The 21,083-nt window shown below is 39.8% G+C and overlaps 1 protein-coding gene across 1 annotated transcript in view; it reads left to right on the top strand.

Annotated features, from left to right (window-relative positions):
- LOC136857914 (uncharacterized) overlaps positions 1-21,083 on the top strand; it is a 175,974-nt gene that overhangs the window by 66,793 nt on the left and 88,098 nt on the right. The window contains exons 14-17 of the mRNA XM_068225176.1: positions 14,735-14,788; positions 15,614-15,776; positions 16,113-16,312; positions 16,655-16,867. Of these exons, the coding sequence (XP_068081277.1) occupies positions 14,735-14,788; positions 15,614-15,776; positions 16,113-16,312; positions 16,655-16,867 (630 nt within the window). The remainder of the gene's footprint in view (positions 1-14,734; positions 14,789-15,613; positions 15,777-16,112; positions 16,313-16,654; positions 16,868-21,083) is intronic.

Here is a 21,083-nt window from a genome sequence, read left to right as displayed (position 1 = left end):
ATCCACTCAGCCTTAGTGATTAGAATTGAGGAGCTATCTGACGGTGAGATAGCGGCCCCGGTCTAGAAAGCCAAGAATATCGGCCGAGGGGATTCGTCGTGCTGACCACACGACACCTCGTAATCTGCAGGCCTTCGGGCTGAGCAGCGGTCGCTTGGTAGGCCAATTCCCTTGAAGGCCTGTAGAGCCATGGGATTTGGTTTGGTTTGGTTTGGTTTGGTTTGGAAATGTATTTCCATATGATGTCAAAGCAATTACTATTAGGATGTATAGTTAAATATGTGAGAATAATATATATAGTTGAAGTATTGTTATAAGCGATCGTCGAAATGTGCCTAAAAGAAATATTATCGCTTAGGGGGAAGTAGTTTTCAATGCAAAATATGAAAAGAGGATGTAGAGTGTTAAGGTATTTCCGGTAGAGTTGCCGCACTTTTTATGTCTTTTGTTATATCTCGGTATATTTACTTTAAAAATTGTTGCAAATTCATCGAGCATAATTTGAAAACATGTACATTCGATCAGAGATGAACAAAATATTGGCAATTGAAAGTAAATGGGAGAAAGGAGGGAACAAAGGAATTGTTGCATCTGCGGCGTCTCTCCCTGGATCCCGGTATAGATGCCGACTTTGCTCGGGAGAGATGCCGCAAGTAAAATAATTAATGACAAAATCAAATTTAAGCCAATTCTTCAACTTTTATATAACCGAACACTAGAACGTACTACAAGACAATTATATCCACATAATATAATCATTCAATGGTAAAAGAATCTGATAATTTACAACATTAAATTAATCATATTTAAATTTCGATTTACTATAAATGTGCATATGCAATGGATTCTTCCCTATGTTATATAAAACCCCACGGCACTTAACACCCTTGAAAGGGCTCTGGCCTACACAGCGACCGCTGTTCAGCCCGAAGGCCTGCAGATTACGAGGAGCCGAGTGGTCAGCACGACGCATCCTCCCGGCCGTTATTCTGGGCTTCCGAGATCGGGGCCGCCATGTCACCGTCAGATAGATTCTCAATTCCTATCAAGTAGGCTGAGTGGACCTCGAACCAGCCCTCAGGTCGAGAGAAAATCCCTGACCTGGCCGGGAATCGAACCCGGGGCCTCCGGGCGAGAGGCAGGCACGCTATCCCTACATCACGGGGCCCTCGTGTTATATAAAGGAAACATCAAAATCATAATGAATATAATTCTGTCCTGACACAGTAATTTGGAAACATGTCTAAGGCAGGATTCTTGAATCAAAAACTGATGTTTATCCTCTTACAAGTTTTTACATATTGTTTCTTAAAACTTTGTTCTCTAGCAATTTTGCTGCAACAGTCGTTATATGTAGAGCAAGATTCATGCAGTCGCTGTTTGTAACTCAAACACTGGATACAGTCTTCCTTGTTTAATATCATTTTGACTTCGGTGATTATTGAAGTAGCTATACCTACTGGACCCAGTGAGCCTTTTTCCAGATTTCGTGACTGCATTCTAAGTTTCAGTGTTCGTTCCGGAATTCTGTAGTATCATTCTGCTTCCCTGATCAGTATTTCCTTGGCTTTCAGTCTTTTAACAGCCTCTCTTAAATTTTCCTCTGTCCATTTAGGTCTTTTAACAGTGCCCTTACTTTTATACTGAGCAGGCATGTCTCAAATGTTTATTGCTGAAAATAATATAATTTTATATAATAAAATAATGTTACCTATGAAATTAATAAAAATAGTTTATGTATATTAAGAATCGTGAGACGATAAGATATTCGAATAAAATACCGGTACACTCTGAATAGTATTGAATGTTTCCAGATCGCTTGTAGAATCTGATAGCAATGAGGCATCTCAGGCGGATTGTTGTGCGGCAACTCTCCCAACCATCAGGGAGAGACGCCGCACCCTCCTGTTTTCATACCTCAAGGCTATCATGGCCCAAAATTAGCTTACTCTCAACTACAGTTATGCTTCTGACGTCTACTGTACTAAAAACGTCTCATTTAAGCATTTGAAGCCAACTTAATATACAATAAACTAACACACGCAAGAACTTTGTCAGGAGGAAACATGTACTCGCCTCATGATATCGGCAATAATTGGCGTAATATACGAGCAAATTTCGGCACACTCGCAGACAGTAGTTCTTCCTTAGAAACTGAAAAACCACACATATTGCCATCTAGCTCTAACGATGGGAACCTTTACCTACAGTACATGCGGCATCTCTACCGGGGCGGCATCTGTCCCGGATTTACCTTATACATATGTAGTTCAGACGTTCTTGAAGAAGTAACTACCTAGTTTTGAGTATGACACAAAATAGTAAGATAATCAATAATTTTATGAATAAGTGTCGTCTGTAAACATAATCGGACTTATAAAGTGCATTCCAGAAGAAATTTCCATAAACAATTTGTCTAGGTAGAGTATTATACTGGTAACTCAGCAGTGGTAGTTAGTTGTCTTCTTTCAGTGTGTTACTTTAGTTATTATCGTGACTTCGTGTCAACGTGTTGAGATTTGTTTTAATTGAGGAAATACTCAAAATAATGGGAATATACACTGACTGACAGAGCAAATGCAACACCAAGGAGGAGTGGTTCGAAAGGGATGAAAGTTGGGGAAAAAACAGAGTCGGCACGGAAGAATAATTGATGTTTATTTCAAACCGATATGCAGGTTACACAATGCGCACGGCATCGACTCAGTAGGATGTAGGACCACCGCGAGCGGCGATGCACGCAGAAACACGTCGAGGTACAGAGTCAATAAGAGTGCGGATGGTGTCCTGAGGGATGGTTCTCCATTCTCTGTCAACCATTTGCCACAGTTGGTCGTCCGTACGAGGCTGGGGCAGAGTTTGCAAACGGCGTCCAATGAGATCCCACACGTGTTCGATTGGTGAGAGATCCGGAGAGTACGCTGGCCACGGAAGCATCTGTACACCTCGTAGAGCCTGTTGGGAGATGCGAGCAGTGTGTGGGCGGGCATTATCCTGCTGAAACAGAGCATTGGGCAGCCCCTGAAGATACGGGAGTGCCACCGGCCGCAGCACATGCTGCACGTAGCGGTGGGCATTTAACGTGCCTTGAATACGCACTAGAGGTGACGTGGAATCATACGCAATAGCGCCCCAAACCATGATGCCGCGTTGTCTAGCGGTAGGGCGCTCCACAGTTACTGCCGGATTTGACCTTTCTCCACGCCGACGCCACACTCGTCTGCGGTGACTATCACTGACAGAACAGAAGCGTGACTCATCGGAGAACACGACGTTCCGCCATTCCCTCATCCAAGTCGCTCTAGCCCGGCACCATGCCAGGCGTGCACGTCTATGCTGTGGAGTCAATGGTAGTCTTCTGAGCGGACGCCGGGAGTGCAGGCCTCCTTCAACCAATCGACGGGAAATTGTTCTGGTCGATATTGGAACAGCCAGGGTGTCTTGCACATGCTGAAGAATGGCGGTTGACGTGGCGTGCGGGGCTGCCACCGCTTGGCGGCGGATGCGCCGATCCTCGCGTGCTGACGTCACTCGGGCTGCGCCTGGACCCCTCGCACGTGCCACATGTCCCTGCGCCAACCATCTTCGCCACAGGCGCTGCACCGTGGACACATCCCTATGGGTATCGGCTGCGATTTGACGAAGCGACCAACCTGCCCTTCTCAGCCCGATCACCATACCCCTCGTAAAGTCGTCTGTCTGCTGGAAATGCGTCCGTTGACGGCGGCCTGGCATTCTTAGCTATACACGTGTCCTGTGGCACACGACAACACGTTCTACAATGACTGTCGGCTGAGAAATCACGGTACGAAGTGGGCCATTCGCCAACGCCGTGTCTCATTTATCGTTCGCTACGTGCGCAGCACAGCGGCGCATTTCACATCATGAGCATACCTCAGTGACGTCAGTCTACCCTGCAATTGGCATAAAGTTCTGACCACTCCTTCTTGGTGTTGCATTTGCTCTGTCAGTCAGTGTATTGACATGTAACAATCATTGGGTAATGAAATGATCGACGTTGTGTTTCATATTTCCTTGTGATTGTTGCTGATTATATCACTTTAACTTTCTACGTTGATGATAGTAATTAATTATGTTGGAAGAAGAGGATATTCTAATAAGGGCAAATTTGTATTGGTTATTTCATTATTGAAGGACTATGGTGATAGTTATATATGTAAAATGGATGATTTACTATTGGTGTTGAATCCAACATTGTAAAAGCAGGTTTGGTTAAATAATTGATTTCTGGTGACGTCCACAAACGTTAATTCAAAATGAGTAAAAACCAGCTACATAAATGATATTTTGAATGTCAAACCAAGCAATCTCGGTTATCTCAGTGAAGTATGACTGTTTTCAAATAAATACTGTATCATATTGTAAGTTAAATTATAATTCTAAAACAATTCCTAAAATAAATATTTGGAGAAAATAGAACCTAGTAAACGTTAGTCTCTTATTTTCTACTTTCTTGTTAACTAGTATATTATCCCGAAAGAATGAAAACATCTATAAAATTGAGAAAACACTCTTCCAAGTATAAATACTTCTATGATAATTTATCACCGTCCGCCATTCAGCAGGATACCACACCCATGACGTCGTATGCGAATCTGCTGACGAGGCTAATGGGAGCAGTGGACCCGCACCTGATATGCAACTTGTAGTATATCTACGAACGATTCAACATATACCCGAAGCGAGTGTGATCTGAATTTAACTCGGCTCTCAGCTCTGACTTCCGGATACTTCATCATAACGTGGAAAGAAACACATGGACAGAGAAATCAGTGTTTGGCGATACCGCTATCAATTTCTAGCAAGCAAAGACTGCAAATTGTTGAATCCCCAATAGTTCAACCATTAGAAGTCAGTGAAAATGTATACTAGGGAAATGTCGCTTAAGATTCACACCGCCGTGCTGAGTGGCTCAGACGGTTGAGGCAGGTTTGATCCCAGCTCAGTCCGGCGGTATTTGAAGGTGCTGAAATACGTCAGCCTCATGTCGGTAGATTCACTGGCACGTAAGAAAACTCTTGCGGGACAAAATTCTGGCAACTATAAGTCTCCAAAAACCGTCAAGAAGTCGGACTTAAAAACAATAGCATTATTAAAATTCATACCAGAGGAATGAAGAGTGAAGTTGTTCTAACTACCGTACTTTCCTCACTGGGGCAAAATATGGTGTTAAATATCATCAGCAAGTCCGCTTAGCAATTATTTACTGTATTCGAAGCGAATCTAGAGGCCAGACGTTCACATCATTTTTCGTAGGAACTTACCGCAGAAGAAGCTGCGTTACTAGTGTCGTTTATATTTCTTTTAACTCTTTTGCTTGCTAGTGGTTTATCGCCGCACAAACACGTCGAAAGTTTCCGGCAACGCAAGGATCGGGAAGAAAGGCGCATCTTGCTACTTGCCAAATAAGTAAGCATCCTAACCGATTACTGAAGATAAATCCAGGATCTACTGATTACCATTTTTAGAAGTACAATGAACTGGGTGGCCCTCAGCTGAGTCCTGGCATTGTTTCCACTTACTTGTGCTAGGGTCCTCACTTTCATCTATCCAATCCGACCTCCCTTCGTCAACTCTTGTTGTTATCTGACCCCGACGGTATTATGTATGGAGGCCTAGGGAGTCTTTCATTTTCATGCCCTTCGTGGCCCTTGTCTTCCTTTGGCCGATACCTTCATTTTTCGGTGTGTCGGATCCTTTCCATTTTTTATCTTTGATTAGTGTTATATAGAGGATGATTGCCTAGTCGTACTTCCTCTTAAAACAATAATCACCACCACCACTGATATGCAAATAACTCCTCAACAAAATTTCATATAGGCTATTGTAAGGAGATGTGTATTGAACAGCGTTGGTGTTGTTGTTATTCCAGTACAGAAGCAGTGCATTCTTCTTCTGCCGAGTCGAATGGGGAAGTGTTATTAACATTACACACATATTTTTGTATCTATATAAATAAAAATGAATCGCTAAATGTGTTGCTAAGCGCAAACCTCGGGAACGGCTGGACCAATTTGGCTAATTTTCTAATTTTTTTTTCAAATATTCGTTGAATTCCGAGTAAGGTCTTTACGAAGAGAAGATTGGAAAAAATAGCCAGGAAGAACGTAAAAGCCCCATTACTCTTTTTACATTGAAACTGTTCGTTTCTCTTTCCTTCTCCCACGTTTGCGCTTAGCGCTGTCCTCCTCTAATCCAACGCGTTTGCCAAATTGGCCGTAAATTTCAATGTTATCGGTTAAAATGGGTGAATAACGGATTATGTACAAAATTTCAAGCCGCATTTGATGCTGTTAACAAAAAAAGGGTTTACAAAATAATTGAGTTTGAAAATGTTAATATAATGGAATGTTATCTCAAATGCAAAATCTTCATTGCATAGAACTAATCATGTCATAACTTCTATTCTATACTCCCTATATTTGTAATTCTTTCTATGATGGTAAAGAAACATTACAGCTCGACGTAAATAAGTTCTTTTAAATTTAAATGTAACAACTATTTGTGGTTTTTTTTTCAGTCATTTTTATGTGCAGGCACGAGAAAGTAAGTCGCTGGCCAACTTATTTGCTATTGAATTTGCATGTGGGGGGGTCTAAGCGAGATATCTTCAGATATGGAAGTTATTTTTTAAAGAAACCCCAAATTCTTATCTCGCTTAGTTCTCAGTTTGTGACAGGAAGAATGACTCTTTGCGTTTTGGTTTCGCGCGTATCAATCAATCAATCAATACTGATCTGCATTTAGGGCAGTTGCCCAGGTGGCAGATTCCCTATCTGTTGCTTTACTAGCCTTTTCCGAAATGATTTCAAAGAAATTGGAAATTTATTGAACATCTCCCTTGGTAAGTTATTCCAATCCCTAACTCCCCTTCCTATAAATGAATATTTGCCCCAGTTTGTCCTCTTGAATTCCAACTTTATCTTCATATTGTGATCTTTCCTACTTTTATAAACGCCATTCACACCTATTCGTCTACTAATGACATTCCACGCCATCTCTCCGCTGACAGCTCGGAACATACCACTTAGTCGAGCAGCTCTTCTTCTTTCTCTCAATTCTTCCCAACCCAAACATTGCAACATTTTTGTAACGCTACTCTTTTGTCGGAAATCACCCAGAACAAATCGAGCTGCTTTTCTTTGGATTTTTCCAGTTCTTGAATCAGGTAATCCTGGTGAGGGTCCCATACACTGGAACCATACTCTAGTTGGGGTCTTACCAGAGACTTATATGCACTCTCCTTTACATCCTTACTACAACCCCTAAACACCCTCATAACCATGTGCAGAGATCGGTACCCTTTATTTACAATCCCATTTATGTGATTACCCCAGTGAAGATCTTTCCTTATATTAACACCTAGATACTTACAATGATCCCCAAAAGGAACTTTCACCCCATCAACGCAGTAATTAAAACTGAGAGGACTTTTCCTATTTGTGAAACTCACAACCTGACTTTTAGCCCCGTTTATCAACATACCATTGCCTGCTGTCCATCTCACAACATTTTCGAGGTCACGTTGCAGTTGCTCACAATCTTGTAACTTATTTATCACTCTATAGAGAATAACATCATCCGCAAAAAGCCTTACCTCCGATTCCACTCCTTTACTCATATCATTTATATATATAAGAAAACATAAACGTCCGATAACACTGCCCTGAGGAACTCCCCTCTCAACTATTACAGGGTCAGACAAAGCTTCACCTACTCTAACTCTCTGAGATCTATTTTCTAGAAATATAGCAACCCATTCAGTCACTCTTTTGTCTAGTCCAATTGCACTCATTTTTGCCAGTAGTCTCCCATGATCCACCCTATCAAATGCTTTAGACATGTCAATCGCGATACAGTCCATTTGACCTCCAGAATCCAAGATATCTGCTATATCTTGCTGGAATCCTACAAGTTGAGCTTCAGTGGAATAACCTTTCCTAAAACCGAATTGCCTTCTATCGAACCAGTTATTAATTTCACAAACATGTCTAATATAATCAGAAAGAATGCCTTCCCAAAGCTTACATACAATGCATGTCAAACTTACTGGCCTGTAATTTTCAGCCTTATGTCTATCATCCTTTCCTTTATACACAGGGGCTACTATAGCAACTCTCCATTCATCTGGTATAGCTCCTTCGACCAAACAATAATCAAAAAAGTACTTCAGATATGGTACTATATTCCAACCCATTGTCTTTAGTATATCCCCAGAAATCTGATCAATTCCAGCCGCTTTTCTAGTTTTCAACTTTTGTATCTTATTGTAAATGTCATTGTTATCATATGTAAATTTTATTACTTCTTTGGCCTTAGTCTCTTCCTCTATCTCGACATTATCCTTGTAACCAACAATCTTTACATACTGCTGACTGAATACTTCTGCCTTTTGAAGATCCTCACATACACACTCCCCTTGTTCATTAATTATTCCTGGAATGTCCTTCTTGGAACCTGTTTCTGCCTTAAAATACCTATACATACCCTTCCATTTTTCACTAAGCTCTCCAGACAGTCACATGCAGTGTCGTGTTTTGTTATAGTTGGAGACCTTTGTCTCCCCCGATTGTTTATAAATCTTCGCTTCTCAACAAACAAGTTTATCGATTTTTTCGGTTGTTTGGTTTATTTTTTGTGTGCTTCCATATATAGTATACTCATTTCAAGAGCCATGCCGGCTATGAGACGCGGGCGGAGCAACTTCGGTCGAAGAACTCGAAATGCTACAAGCCAAGATAATATTCAGTTTGACTGGACTGCACAACAACAAGGAAACTGCAGGGATTCGGATATCACAAACCCGTGCAGCGCGTCGTTCAGCTAATAATCTTCCAAGTTCGAATCGAGCTGCTTTCATTTACGATGTTTCAATTGACTACAGTGCCTACCAATGCGTTTTATTATATCTGTGAACTCAGTTTGCCAAAATTGTAAGGCATTGAAATACAAAAATGAAGCCGCTGGATTGTGTTCCGCAAATGGCAAGGTGAAATTAGTGCCTTTGATTCCACCATCAAATCCGTTATATTCATTGGTTTCAGGAACAGGAACAGATTCCATAATTTTCCTTACAAATATCCAAAATTATCACAACTGCTTTCAAATGACTTCATTTGGGTCAACAAATGTACTTCTGGACAATTTCATGCCAACATACAAGGTGGCATATAACTAACAGTCCAATCCCCCATGTTACTTTCTTTTAACATATATCAAACGGACTTATCCGCCGTATTGCTTTTTTATTTTATTTTTTGTGAAATAAATAATAAACCTGTCCTCCATAATTTTCAGATACAAGGCCAAATATATTACAGAGCAGGTTCACTGTTGCCGGTGTTAGATGGCGACTACAAATTCCTGCAAATTTATTTCTTGGGCAATTCAATGCAAGAAATTTATCTGCGTAGTGCACATAACAGTTCAGTGAAGATGTCTATTGTAGAAAAATTACAAACTTTCTTTCTTCAACACAATAAGTTGATTACATTGTTCAAAACTAAACTGGATTTCATGCCATCCGATAATCACAAAATTGTAATCAGAGCTGATAAATCTCCTGTGGGCCAACATGCAAGACGTTTCAATGCGCCAACAATTGATGAAGTTGCCGTTGTTATAGTTGGAAAAAATTCGGAAACCCGTGATATTGTTTTACATCGCCGGAATGATCAGTTACAGCGTGTGTATTAAACACACCGCTTCATACGATGCGCTAGAATATCCCATCATATTTTGGCAAGGTGTAGATGGTTATCACTTCTCGATCATGATGATAAATCCCCTTACTGGTAATTGTAAATTTGGATATTATGTATCAGCTACTATAAGCATTTTATGCAAGATCAATCACTGTCATTAAAATAATAATTTATTTACAGGTGCCGAAACCAACAAAAATGTCAGTTCAATGAAGTATTATTCATACCGCCTTATGGTTCGTGAAAATGGAAACAATCACATATTGAGATGTAGGCGATTATTTCACCAATATGTATGTCAAAATTGAAACAGAGCGTTTGACATTCATCAAGTTGAACCAGAGTAAACTCCGTTCTAAAGAGTGTATTCACCTTCGAGATGCGATTAACAGTGATGGAAATGCAGAGAATGTCGGCCGGATGACCATTCTTCCAGCAACATACATCGGAAGTCCTCGACATATTCATGAATATGCTCAAGATGCCATGTCGTATGTTCATCATTACAGCATAGCAGATTTATTTATCACATTCACGTGCAAACCGCAGTGGATAGAAATCAAACAAGAGTTATTCTCTGGCCAATTAACCAAGACACTACGGCTGGAGTCTTCCAACAAAAGTTGAGATCTTTAATGGATTTCATTGTGAAACATAACGTGTTTGGCGAGACTCGCTGTTGGCTGTATTCTATGGAGTGGCAGAAACTTCAATTGCCTCACGCACGTATTCTGATTAGGTTGGTTGAGAGTATACGACCAAATGAAATTGATGAAGTGATATCAGCTGAAATCCCTGATCCAGGCTTGTATGAGGTAGTTATTAAAACATGATTCATGGTCCCTGTGGAACACATAATCAAAATTCACCGTGTATGGTGGATGGTAAATTTCCGAAGCGTTGTCCACGGGCATTAGTACCGGAAACAATTACAGGAAATGAAGGTTATCCACTGTATCGTCGCCGGTCGACTGCAGACAACGGAAGATCAACAATAGTCAAAGTGAATCAACAATACATTGAAATTGTTAATAGTTGGAGTTTTTCATGTTCACCGATCCTATCAAAGACTTTCAAGGTGCACATCAATGTTGAATCTTGCCATTCCGTCAAATCTCTCAAATACATTTGTAATGTAACCAAAGGAAGTGACATGGCTATGATTGGAGTTAGTGCACAGAATTCTAATGATGAAGTTACCCAGTACCAAATGGACCGGTACGTTAGCAGTAATTTGCCGCATTTTTTCTTTTCCCATTCATGAAAGTCACTCCACTGTTGTTCACTTAGCCATACACTTAGAAAATGGTAAAATATTACATTCCATGGCTCAGAACGCATTACAACGAGCTGTTGAACCACCTTCTACAAAGCCAGTTTCATTCAATTGTATCAGAATGACAATTTCGCCCGAACACTGCTATACTCCGAAATGCCAAAATATTATACTTGGAATCAATCCTCAAAGAAATTTCAACGACGGAAACAAGGAAAACCAGTTCCAAGTTACCCAAATGTATATTCCACCGATGAAATAAGTCGAATTTATTGTCCATCCCAGCAACGATGAGTGTTTTTATTTGCGATTGCTATTAGTCAATGCTCGTGGCCTAACATCATTCCATCATTTATGAACTGTTAATTTTGAATTGTGTGGCTCTTACACAGAATTTTGTCTACGTTTGCAACTGTTAAAAAATGACATCCATTGGGATCAAACTCCCATTGATGCTGTAATTTCTTCACAATCTCATCAAATACGAACATTGCTTTCTATAATTTATATCAACATGCTGCCCATCAAAACCAATTGATTTATGGATCAAATACAAAGATGATATGTGTGATGATATCTTACATCAAATGCGCATCACAACAGGAAATCAAAATTTACAAATCAGTGAAAAAATGTACAATGAGGCGTTGATATCAATTGAGAACGTGTGCATGATGATGTCAAACAATGTATTATCTCAATTAGGCATGGCAGCGCCCAATCGCCCGTTGCACAACGTATTTAATCAAGAGTTGCAACGCGAAAAACTGTACGAGCACGATGCCTTAAGAGAATCAGTTCGAATAAATCTTTCGCTGTTGAATCAACAACAAAAGTATATATTTGATACCCTAATGAAAGTTGTGAATAACGGAAATGGACAAATTTACTTGTTGGACGTTCCCGGGTGTACAGGAAGAACGTTCTTAATTTCATAGATTTTATAAACAATTCTTTTACACAATGAAATTGCAATCTCACTTGCTTCATCAGGCATTGCAGCATCATTGTTGGAAGGCGCTCGAACAGCCCATTCAGCGCTAAATTTGTCATTGAATATGCAAAGCAACGAAACTCCGACATGCAACATATCGAAGAACTCCGTAATGGCAAAGGTTTTGCAGCAATGTAAATTTATAGCGTGGATTGAATGCATCATGGTCCATGAAAAGTCTTTTGGAGGCATTATACCGAACAATGCAAGATCTGCGGAACAATCAAAACCGACTTGAGGAGCGATGATTTTGTTAGCGATAGATTTTCGTCAAACATTGCCACTGATTCCACGGCGAACGCTAGCTGATGAACTTTATGCATGGTTAAAGTCATCACATTTGTGGAAACACGTCAAGATACTAAATTTAAGCAAGAATATGCGTTTAGAGTTGCAAAATGATCCATCTGGAGAGATATTTTCAAAACAACTAATTGACATTGGTAATGGTAAATTCTCTTCAGACGTTCTGACTGGCTGCACTATTTTTCTTGACAATTTTTGTCAGTTTACTGAATTCAAAACCGAACTCATTCAAGAAGTGTTCCAAACATTGCTCAAAATTACACTGATTATATTTGGTTGAGCGAACGAATTATATTGGCTGCCAAAAGCATTCGATGTAAATGAATTAAATTCAAAATTCTAAATGAAATTGCAGGTGAATTGAGGACAAACAAATCAGTGATTCCGCTACTATCCGAGATGATGTCGTCAACTATCCACCCGAATTTTTGAACTCTCTGGATTTGCCGATTGCCGACTCACATTCTTCAATTTAAGGTCGGATCAGTGGTCATAACGTTACGAAATATCAACCAACCGCGTCTTTGTAATGGCACACGGCTAGCGGTGAAAACATTACTGAACAACGTGATCGAAGCAACCATTCTATCGGGGAAGTATAAAGGAGAAGACGTTTTGATACCACGCATCCCTACGATTCCGACTGACATACCATTTGAAATTAAACGACTGCAGTTTCCAGTGCTTGTGCTATGACCATAAATAAATCCCAGGGGCATTGAGTGTTTGCGGCATTAATCTTGAAAACCCATGTTTCTCGGATGGCCAGTTGTATGTTGCATTTTCCCGTGTTGGAAAACCATCAACGTTGTTTGTTTACGCGCCAGGTAATCAAACAAAAAATATCGTGTAGCTTAAAGCTTTACAATGAAAAATATCTTCATAGTGTTGTTTGGAATCAGTGTTTTTTTGATAGATATTTCATACGAAGAAAGAGGAGTAAGTTTTGTCACATTATCATCCCGCCATCAACTTATCAAATTACTTGATTTGCGACGGGGGATAATTATCGCTCTGTGAGGCATTTGAAGACCTGCTGAACAGTTCCCATCTACGTCACAGTCAATCAGAGTTATTTCTGGGTAGTGATATGCTGTGACCTATTTGAGCATTTCCTTATTTACAATCAAGATATTAATATTGCAGGTAATGAAATGTTTAAAATATTTGGTAGCAGTAGAAAATTAACTCATTTGATTTTGATGATGTAGTCATTTGCATTATTCAGATTTTTGCGTGCAGGACAGACTGAATTTGAGTTCGTTCCATTGTCATTTATTTTTGACAGAACGACGTCTGTCGCGTCAGCTAGTTGCTTAATAAAATAATGGTATCGATTTTGCGTCCCATCAACTGCTTTTACCGCTTTTGGAGACGTCGAGTTACTGTAATTTAGTTCCGTAGGAGTTCTTCTACCTGACGGTAAATCAAATGACATAAGGCTACCGTATTAGAGCACCTTTAAATACCACCGTAACGATTCACTATTAGTCCTGCCCATGTGGGCTCAGAACACCAGCTATCTACACTCTGAGCCACAGTATGGCTGTTGTTTATTTAAGTAAAGAAACAAAGATTTATTAGGGTTTCATTTACCAGCTGCCACTGTCTTATTGGGACGTTACTTTAAGTAATGGAAAAATAATGCTGCCCAGTTCGAACAACAAAATTTATTGTAAAACAGCTATAATTTCCTTACAAGCAATTTCAATTCCAGTAAAGTCTATGCTATGTAAATGCATAGAATTTCGATGATACAGGAATTTTACTTATGTTAATGAGATAGTATTGATCCACATCTAATTCAGGACCATATTGGTGTTTGGAGAGATAAAATTCTGGTGATATTAATTGAACAATGTGGAGTTCTATAATGCTACCGTTTTATTACATCCAAGGAAGAGTTTAATGAGTTGCTTGGTGAGGACGAGGACTAAATCAAGCGATCGAGCAGAGCTCATTGTGAAAATGACATCGGAACATGGCAATGTTACGTAGCAAAAGTACAAAGACGAAGCACACGATAGAACATTTTACTGTAATTTTAGTGTTCTGTTTCTTCACCAATGGTAATTTAAGGTAGTTTGCTTCACATAACGGAACAATTTATGATTCTAGGAAGGAACCAACTGAGGCTACACACCAGGCAAGGCTATATTTAAGTTTATTAGCCGTATGCTGGGTTTCAAATCGGGTCCATTTGCTGTTGTTTTACACCTGTTGCAATATTAATCAGAGCGTAGATTGTGTCACATTCATTCCAATGCTCTTAAGTTACAGTAGAAAAAGAGTCCCTTGTTTCATATCGTATTTCCGAGCGGTTTCCCCATTCCATGCTGTTCCTAATGAGCAGGAAGTGTAATGGAAATGAATAGCGAATTACAAAGAAACTCAGGTGATATTTCGATGGTAATCCTTGATATGTTTTTACAGGTGGCAGTACTACTACTGATGCTAACGATCAGTCAACTGAAAGTCCAACAACAAGTAAGTAAACAGACACCTTTTTGGGACATATTTATTGCAAATAGCTCTGCAGGCATTGTCTTGCACGCATCGCTACAAGCGGAATCCAATATATGGCTCTTCACGTTTTGTCGAGTCAGTCCTACCCAAATCTTATGACATAATTTTTTCATTGTCAACATTATATCCATAAGTTGCCAATATTTCTACTGGCCGAGCTGGCCTAGCTCCAAACGATAGTAATTATAGAAAGTTTCGAATTTCAATTTTGGATGTGTATGTGAAACTGAACATTTTTGGAGACACAGGAAACTCAGGGACAGAAACTGGACAACTTCCTACAAACCCGGATCATCCAGGATTATTCAGACATGAAAAAATCTTGCTATGCATTTAACACATTGGTTTGAAACATTTTTTTCTTACATTTTTATCACAGGATGCGTCTTCTGCGATACCATGCACTGTCGTTCAGTCACAATACGGCTTCGTTTGGAATACATCTTAGTTTCACTCGTTACCTTAATCGAAAAGCGCAGCTTCAACAACAGAATGCAAAAGCAAGGTTGTCTCCCTACAAACAAGGATGACCATTCGAGGGGTGGAAAGTAAAGGCTTCCACTACCCGTAACCTTGGCAATTGGTGGGGTGGAGTGTTCAGCTCCACCCTCCACTGCCTTAGTCCCAGGACTTAACATAGTACTTATGTTTGGTGTAGGCTGAGCATTTTAAAAACGGTGCGTCTAAGTAAATACAATAGTTCAAACTTACAACTTTCCTATGTAATCATAATAACGTCTGACTGAATGTGAACAATGATACTAAACTATAGTAATTCTTCCATAGCTACTGTTGAAGAAATCGGTGATGAACTGATGAACATTTTGAACAATACCGACGGAGGATTTGAACAAGTGCTCTTCATTGTTGACTCTTCTCAGAATGTTGGGGAAACCACTTTTTATGACACGGAGTTGAATTTCGTCAAAGTCGTCACTGAGATTCTCTTGTGAGTATATTCTCTGCTGTCTCAATAAACTACATTACCTCAAACAATTATTCGTACTGTGTATACAGACGTTCATCCAGTATTGCTACTGTTACTAATTCCGATGAATATAATAACTATTTGTCCGTAGGGAATAATTTGACTGAAGGAAGAAATATTCATTGTGAGACCAGGATCATTAATTTGGTTTATAACTGTGACTTAATATTTGTAAAAATGCATGCTCTGGCCCATAACACTTTCAACTGCACTAGGACAGGCGTACAATATTATTTCACTACTGTATGTAAATTATTTGTATGCAGTTTATGTATAATGAATATCGTTTTTCTACAGCTCCAGAATCTCCTTCTTTGGACTAACAACCTACAATGACGTTGCTAACGTAGTCATTCCTTTAGATGAATACCAAAGTTCTGGATTTATTCAGAGAGTGGATGATGTGCAGTATTCTCCCAGGGACGGAAGTGACTTAGCTAATGTTCTTGACCGGTCTTTCTCTGACATACGTCGCACAAGAAGGCGAACTTTAGTTGGTATGTAACTTTTATTTCCACCGCAACTCAGTTATAGTTGATATTTTGGCTTTTTCTCTCATGAATCACGTAATTACTTCAGTGGAATTAGTATAAAATTCACAATGTTCAATGTTAGATAAGTCCAACCCCCTTCATATGGTCCTTGAGTGTGATGAGTTGCTTGCGAGGATATGTTATCAAGGAAGGAAATGACGTCCGAGGCCGTAAGAAAGCTTTAAATAAATTAAAGAAAGGCCTTCTAATGCGCAGATATACAATGAGTGGGTAGATTTATTATGAAGATTAAAGTTATATACTATTTAATTGACAATTGCTAATTGCTTTAATTACTTTTTCCAGTTCTTATCACTGGTACTGAGAGTTCTACTGACGGCTCGGGTGAGGCGAGATTGATTCAGACCCAAGGAAACATTATCATTCCGGTGGTTGTTGAAGAAGTGAACCGCAACACCGCCATTTCTATTTCGTCCGTAAATGAAGAAGGTAGTTCTCTGTACTTCGTATTCCAAAGCTGGAAGATTTTCAGGTCGACAATAACCTACATCAGTCAGAGTGAGTACTATGCAATTATAATAAAATTTTTCGAAGTACAAATACATAATGTACCCGAAATGAGATCGCTTAAATCCGAGGGCAATGGGTGAAAATAAATAGGAAGGATACGCATAGAGGACATTTAAATGAAACTAAAATTATGAGAGCAGCTAAAATCAAATATTTATTTATTACACAAAACAAACCTGTCCTGAAATGGTACATTAACAGTTTACTGATGAATCATAATATGATCATTAGAAACACAAATCTGTCTCATGATTTCAATTTTCATTCAAAATATTAGCAAAGAGATGTAGCATATGAGCTGGCTTCAAATATTTATAATATGCATGCTAGTCCCACCTCGGGCAAACATTCAACGATTTAAATCTTTAGCGGTGAATTGATGTAATTTTGATCAGAAAGAGAAAGATTTATTAAAGGAATAAATCATCCGTTCTCCAACGAGGGTGACCATTCACATCCGATATACAGTCAGGTTACAATTTCAAAATTAATAAACATCACAAATTGGGAATGTAATTGTTAATAATGTTATAATCTTCCTTTTTCAGTGGGAGTGAGGAAGGGATGTTAATCACGTTCTCAGTTACAGATGGAAATGTATGATTTGTAGAGAGTTCCTCAGTACCCGTAGTACTAAATTTTCTATTTGTCAGAATGGAATTTTCAAATATTCTTGTAAGTTTGATTTCTGAATGGGATTGGTTTCCCTTGTTCCGAAAAGGAGGCCTCTGGAAATCCACCGATCTATAGGTATTTCATATTTTTCTGTCATGAAAATAAAGCACGGAACATAAATGCCTTGCTTTTCTAGACCCACATCCAGAACCTGATTTGAGTCTCTTTCAAGGCCAATGGTGGGATCTAAGACCATTAGCTTCCTGTCCTTTCTGTTGATGGCTGTGATATCAGCCTTCCGATTAGAGTCCGGTAGAGATGCAGTGAACCTCTTCGTGCACCTCCCATCCACGCTGTCTCAAGAAGTGAGCAATCGACTTTCTTACACTAATATAAATAATACGTTTGCCATCTTTTTACTGCTCAGTGTCTCAATTTAGAAACACATTGTTCATAAACAAAAAATATTTGCTTTTGAATCTTCTTAATAAATACCACTTTCTTATCTCGCCAATAAATAAATGGACTCTAGCTCTGTAGTATTATTACTGCAACAACAAAAATCTACTCTCCCCGTATGCATATAACTTCGTGGAAAGTAAACGAAAGGAAAAGTATTTTGAAACAAGGTGATGGCCCATCGCTCCGCTGGTGCCCATTGACGTCCCTCTCGGGTCGAGCCTCGTATTTATGCATTCGCGGGTCTCGCGTGTACTGTCTCCAGCACTTCCCGAGAGGGCGCGTCCGCCGGGTTTTCAGCGGAGGCGATGGGCCACCACGAGAGGGTTAACCCCCTCTGTGCTGCTAGATTTATTAGCTGAATATACAAAGTGATTACGTATGGATTAGCATGCAAAACAGCGTGTCGAGCAACGGAGCTGTCTGTGTACACTTTGATATGCGAAGACAACGCAGGGGTCCCGGGATGGCTGCGACGTTGATCCGTGCTGGTCGCTGGAACGCCTGGGCCCACGCCTGGTGGATGCAAGGAACCACCGCAGTGAAGGACCAGGGGGTGGCGTCGGTGAAGATGTTGAGCCGGCGACGGCCAAAATGCATCGGTCGTGGCGTGGACATGAAGTCAGGGGTGCGGAGTCGTCGTACCCAGAAGAATTCACCTGCTAAAATATGTTTGCTCATGAAACTGGGCCAAACCGTGACCCAGGCAAGCCATGAGAAGTACCCAGCCGGTTGCTGGAGTTGATAAGGGTCAGCGTCGGAAGGGTGGGCACAAGGGAGAGGGCGCGTTGCTGAGTTGTGTGATGCTTGGTGTCTTGAGCGGGAATGTCAATAGTGACTCCTAAGTAGGTGAGGACGAGTGTCGGGTGCAGGACCGACTTGGTATAGTTAATAGTGATTCCAAGAATGTGGGTGAGATAGACACCAGTCTGCTGCATCAAGGCGGATGAGAGGTCGGGACTGTCAATGAGCCAGTCGTCCAGATATGCGATCATCTGATCGCCGAACTCATAGGTGAGAAGTTTCTGCACTGCTGTGGCCCAGCCTTTTATGACCGATGGGGCCTGGCTATGCCATACAAATAGAAAATCATAATATCTTCTGAACAAACTAACATAAGGAAATGCAATACATACATAAAAAGACCCCACTTAATATCTGATGAAACTAAATATATGAATACAATTTTATAAAATTTCGAGTCAAAACCGACGCGTTAAACATTCTGCAGCACTCATCACAGTTCATTTATGGAAACGAGGTTAGAATATTTGTGTAAATTAACGCCAACACCCGCAAAATTATATGTTTGTAATATTTAAATATATATCGAAGACGACAGACACATCGTATCTAATCATTCGACTTGCGACATGTGGGATCAATTATTATTTGAATAAATTACAACAAGATGCATCAACACATTCCAAGCATAGACACACGCATGAAAATGTTCTGTTCCACACAGTTCCCAAACTTTCATCTCTTTCAAAGAATCAGAATCTACGCTACGCTGCAGATAAATGTAAACCCCAAAATCTTTCAGGGTGATGCCGATCCGAGTTATCGAAAAATTCTACACTTACATTTACATATAAAATACTGGAAATACGTGCCGCGGTTTGAAGAGGACTGCAGAGGCTATTTAACAGGGCGTAACCACATGTTGATGCAGACATAAAGAGACTTCTCAATTCATTAAATTAAATTAAGATTCATTAACAGACACCTAGACTTCAAATTGCAAGCCTGAAATACATGATGTCTAACGGACAGAAAACTCTAAACATAGTGAGATGCTTACGCCGTTAAGTATAACTCAAATATTCCTCAATATAAAATAAATAAAATAAAATAAATAAATTCACTGACCTTGATTTTTCTTGAAATATTATTGATCACACGGATACGCAAGCGTGGATGCTTAAACTCAACACGTCGCATGTGTGGCCCTTATCATTGCGAAAATGGAACACTATTTCGTGGGCGGTATCACTACCTCCTGCATTTGAATACACATATTTTTATGCAAGTCAGTATTTCGATCGCTAATGCAATGAAATATTCTAGTGTCTCCCCATTCACCCTCTATGAGCACGAAATAATACATTCAAGACTTTCAATATTCACTACTGCTCCTAGAAACTCAGTCAAGCTCACAAAGTGTCGCGGAAATGCAGCGGATATCACTTGTCCATCCCGGCCGCGTAACACTAACTGAGGGAGGGAACCTGCCTGCTTCAGCAAACAATGTCTAGCATGAGATACACGTCACAAGTGCCGATCGTGACGCCTTCGGCGCACTAAGTTTTTAAACAAAATCTGAACACGGTTTTAAATTTACCTCGTAAAATAAATTTGAACAAGTATGGCTCGCCCTGTATATGGAAAACAATATGCTATTCACTTCCGACAACCCAAATATCTACGACTCCATTGGGTTTCAATATATATATATCGTTTCAGTAAAGTGCATTTTTTCCTACAATTATCCAAGTCATGGAAGCAAACAAACAGCAGTGGTGCAATGAGAAATGTATGAGAGACATGTTATATTACGAAGAATTATTATGCCGAGAAATTATCTCTTCCAAGTCATTGTTGAGATTTTCATGTATATTATTTTCAAAATATTGTGACTAATAATTCTGAAACAAAGTTCCGAAACATGACATTTCACATTAAAATCCTCAAATATATTTATTTGTACAAATATGAACTAAACATGTGATGGTATTCCATGGAGCTACGAGTGATTATGGAATATTGAGTTTGTGGCAATCCATCAATTATTATTTTTGACTTCGATCATGGTTAAATAGAAAAACTTTCAACAGAGTTATGACGTATGACGTTAAGACATTATTTTAAGTTAGGGCTTTTCAGGGTGCATGCGTCCGTGCAGTGCACGGCGTAAGGTGCAGAAGACGACTTCACTAGACTGACCTGAGTGCAAACCCCCACTCCTCTTTCCCTACATCTCTCTCATCCGTTCGGCCTGTCTCCACCTTCTTCACCTTCCTCACTGATTTTCCCCTCACTGGGAAATGTTTATGTGAGGCGAGCGGAGACAATCTGTTGTATGGGACAATGTTACCCCTTACAAAATCTCGTCTTTGAATATACTTTG

Source organism: Anabrus simplex, chromosome 1 (genome assembly GCF_040414725.1).
Source record: "Anabrus simplex isolate iqAnaSimp1 chromosome 1, ASM4041472v1, whole genome shotgun sequence".
NCBI classification, from domain to species: domain Eukaryota; kingdom Metazoa; phylum Arthropoda; class Insecta; order Orthoptera; family Tettigoniidae; genus Anabrus; species Anabrus simplex.
The sequence above is the reverse complement of the archived record's forward strand: the minus strand, read 5'-3'. Positions and strand labels throughout refer to the sequence as shown.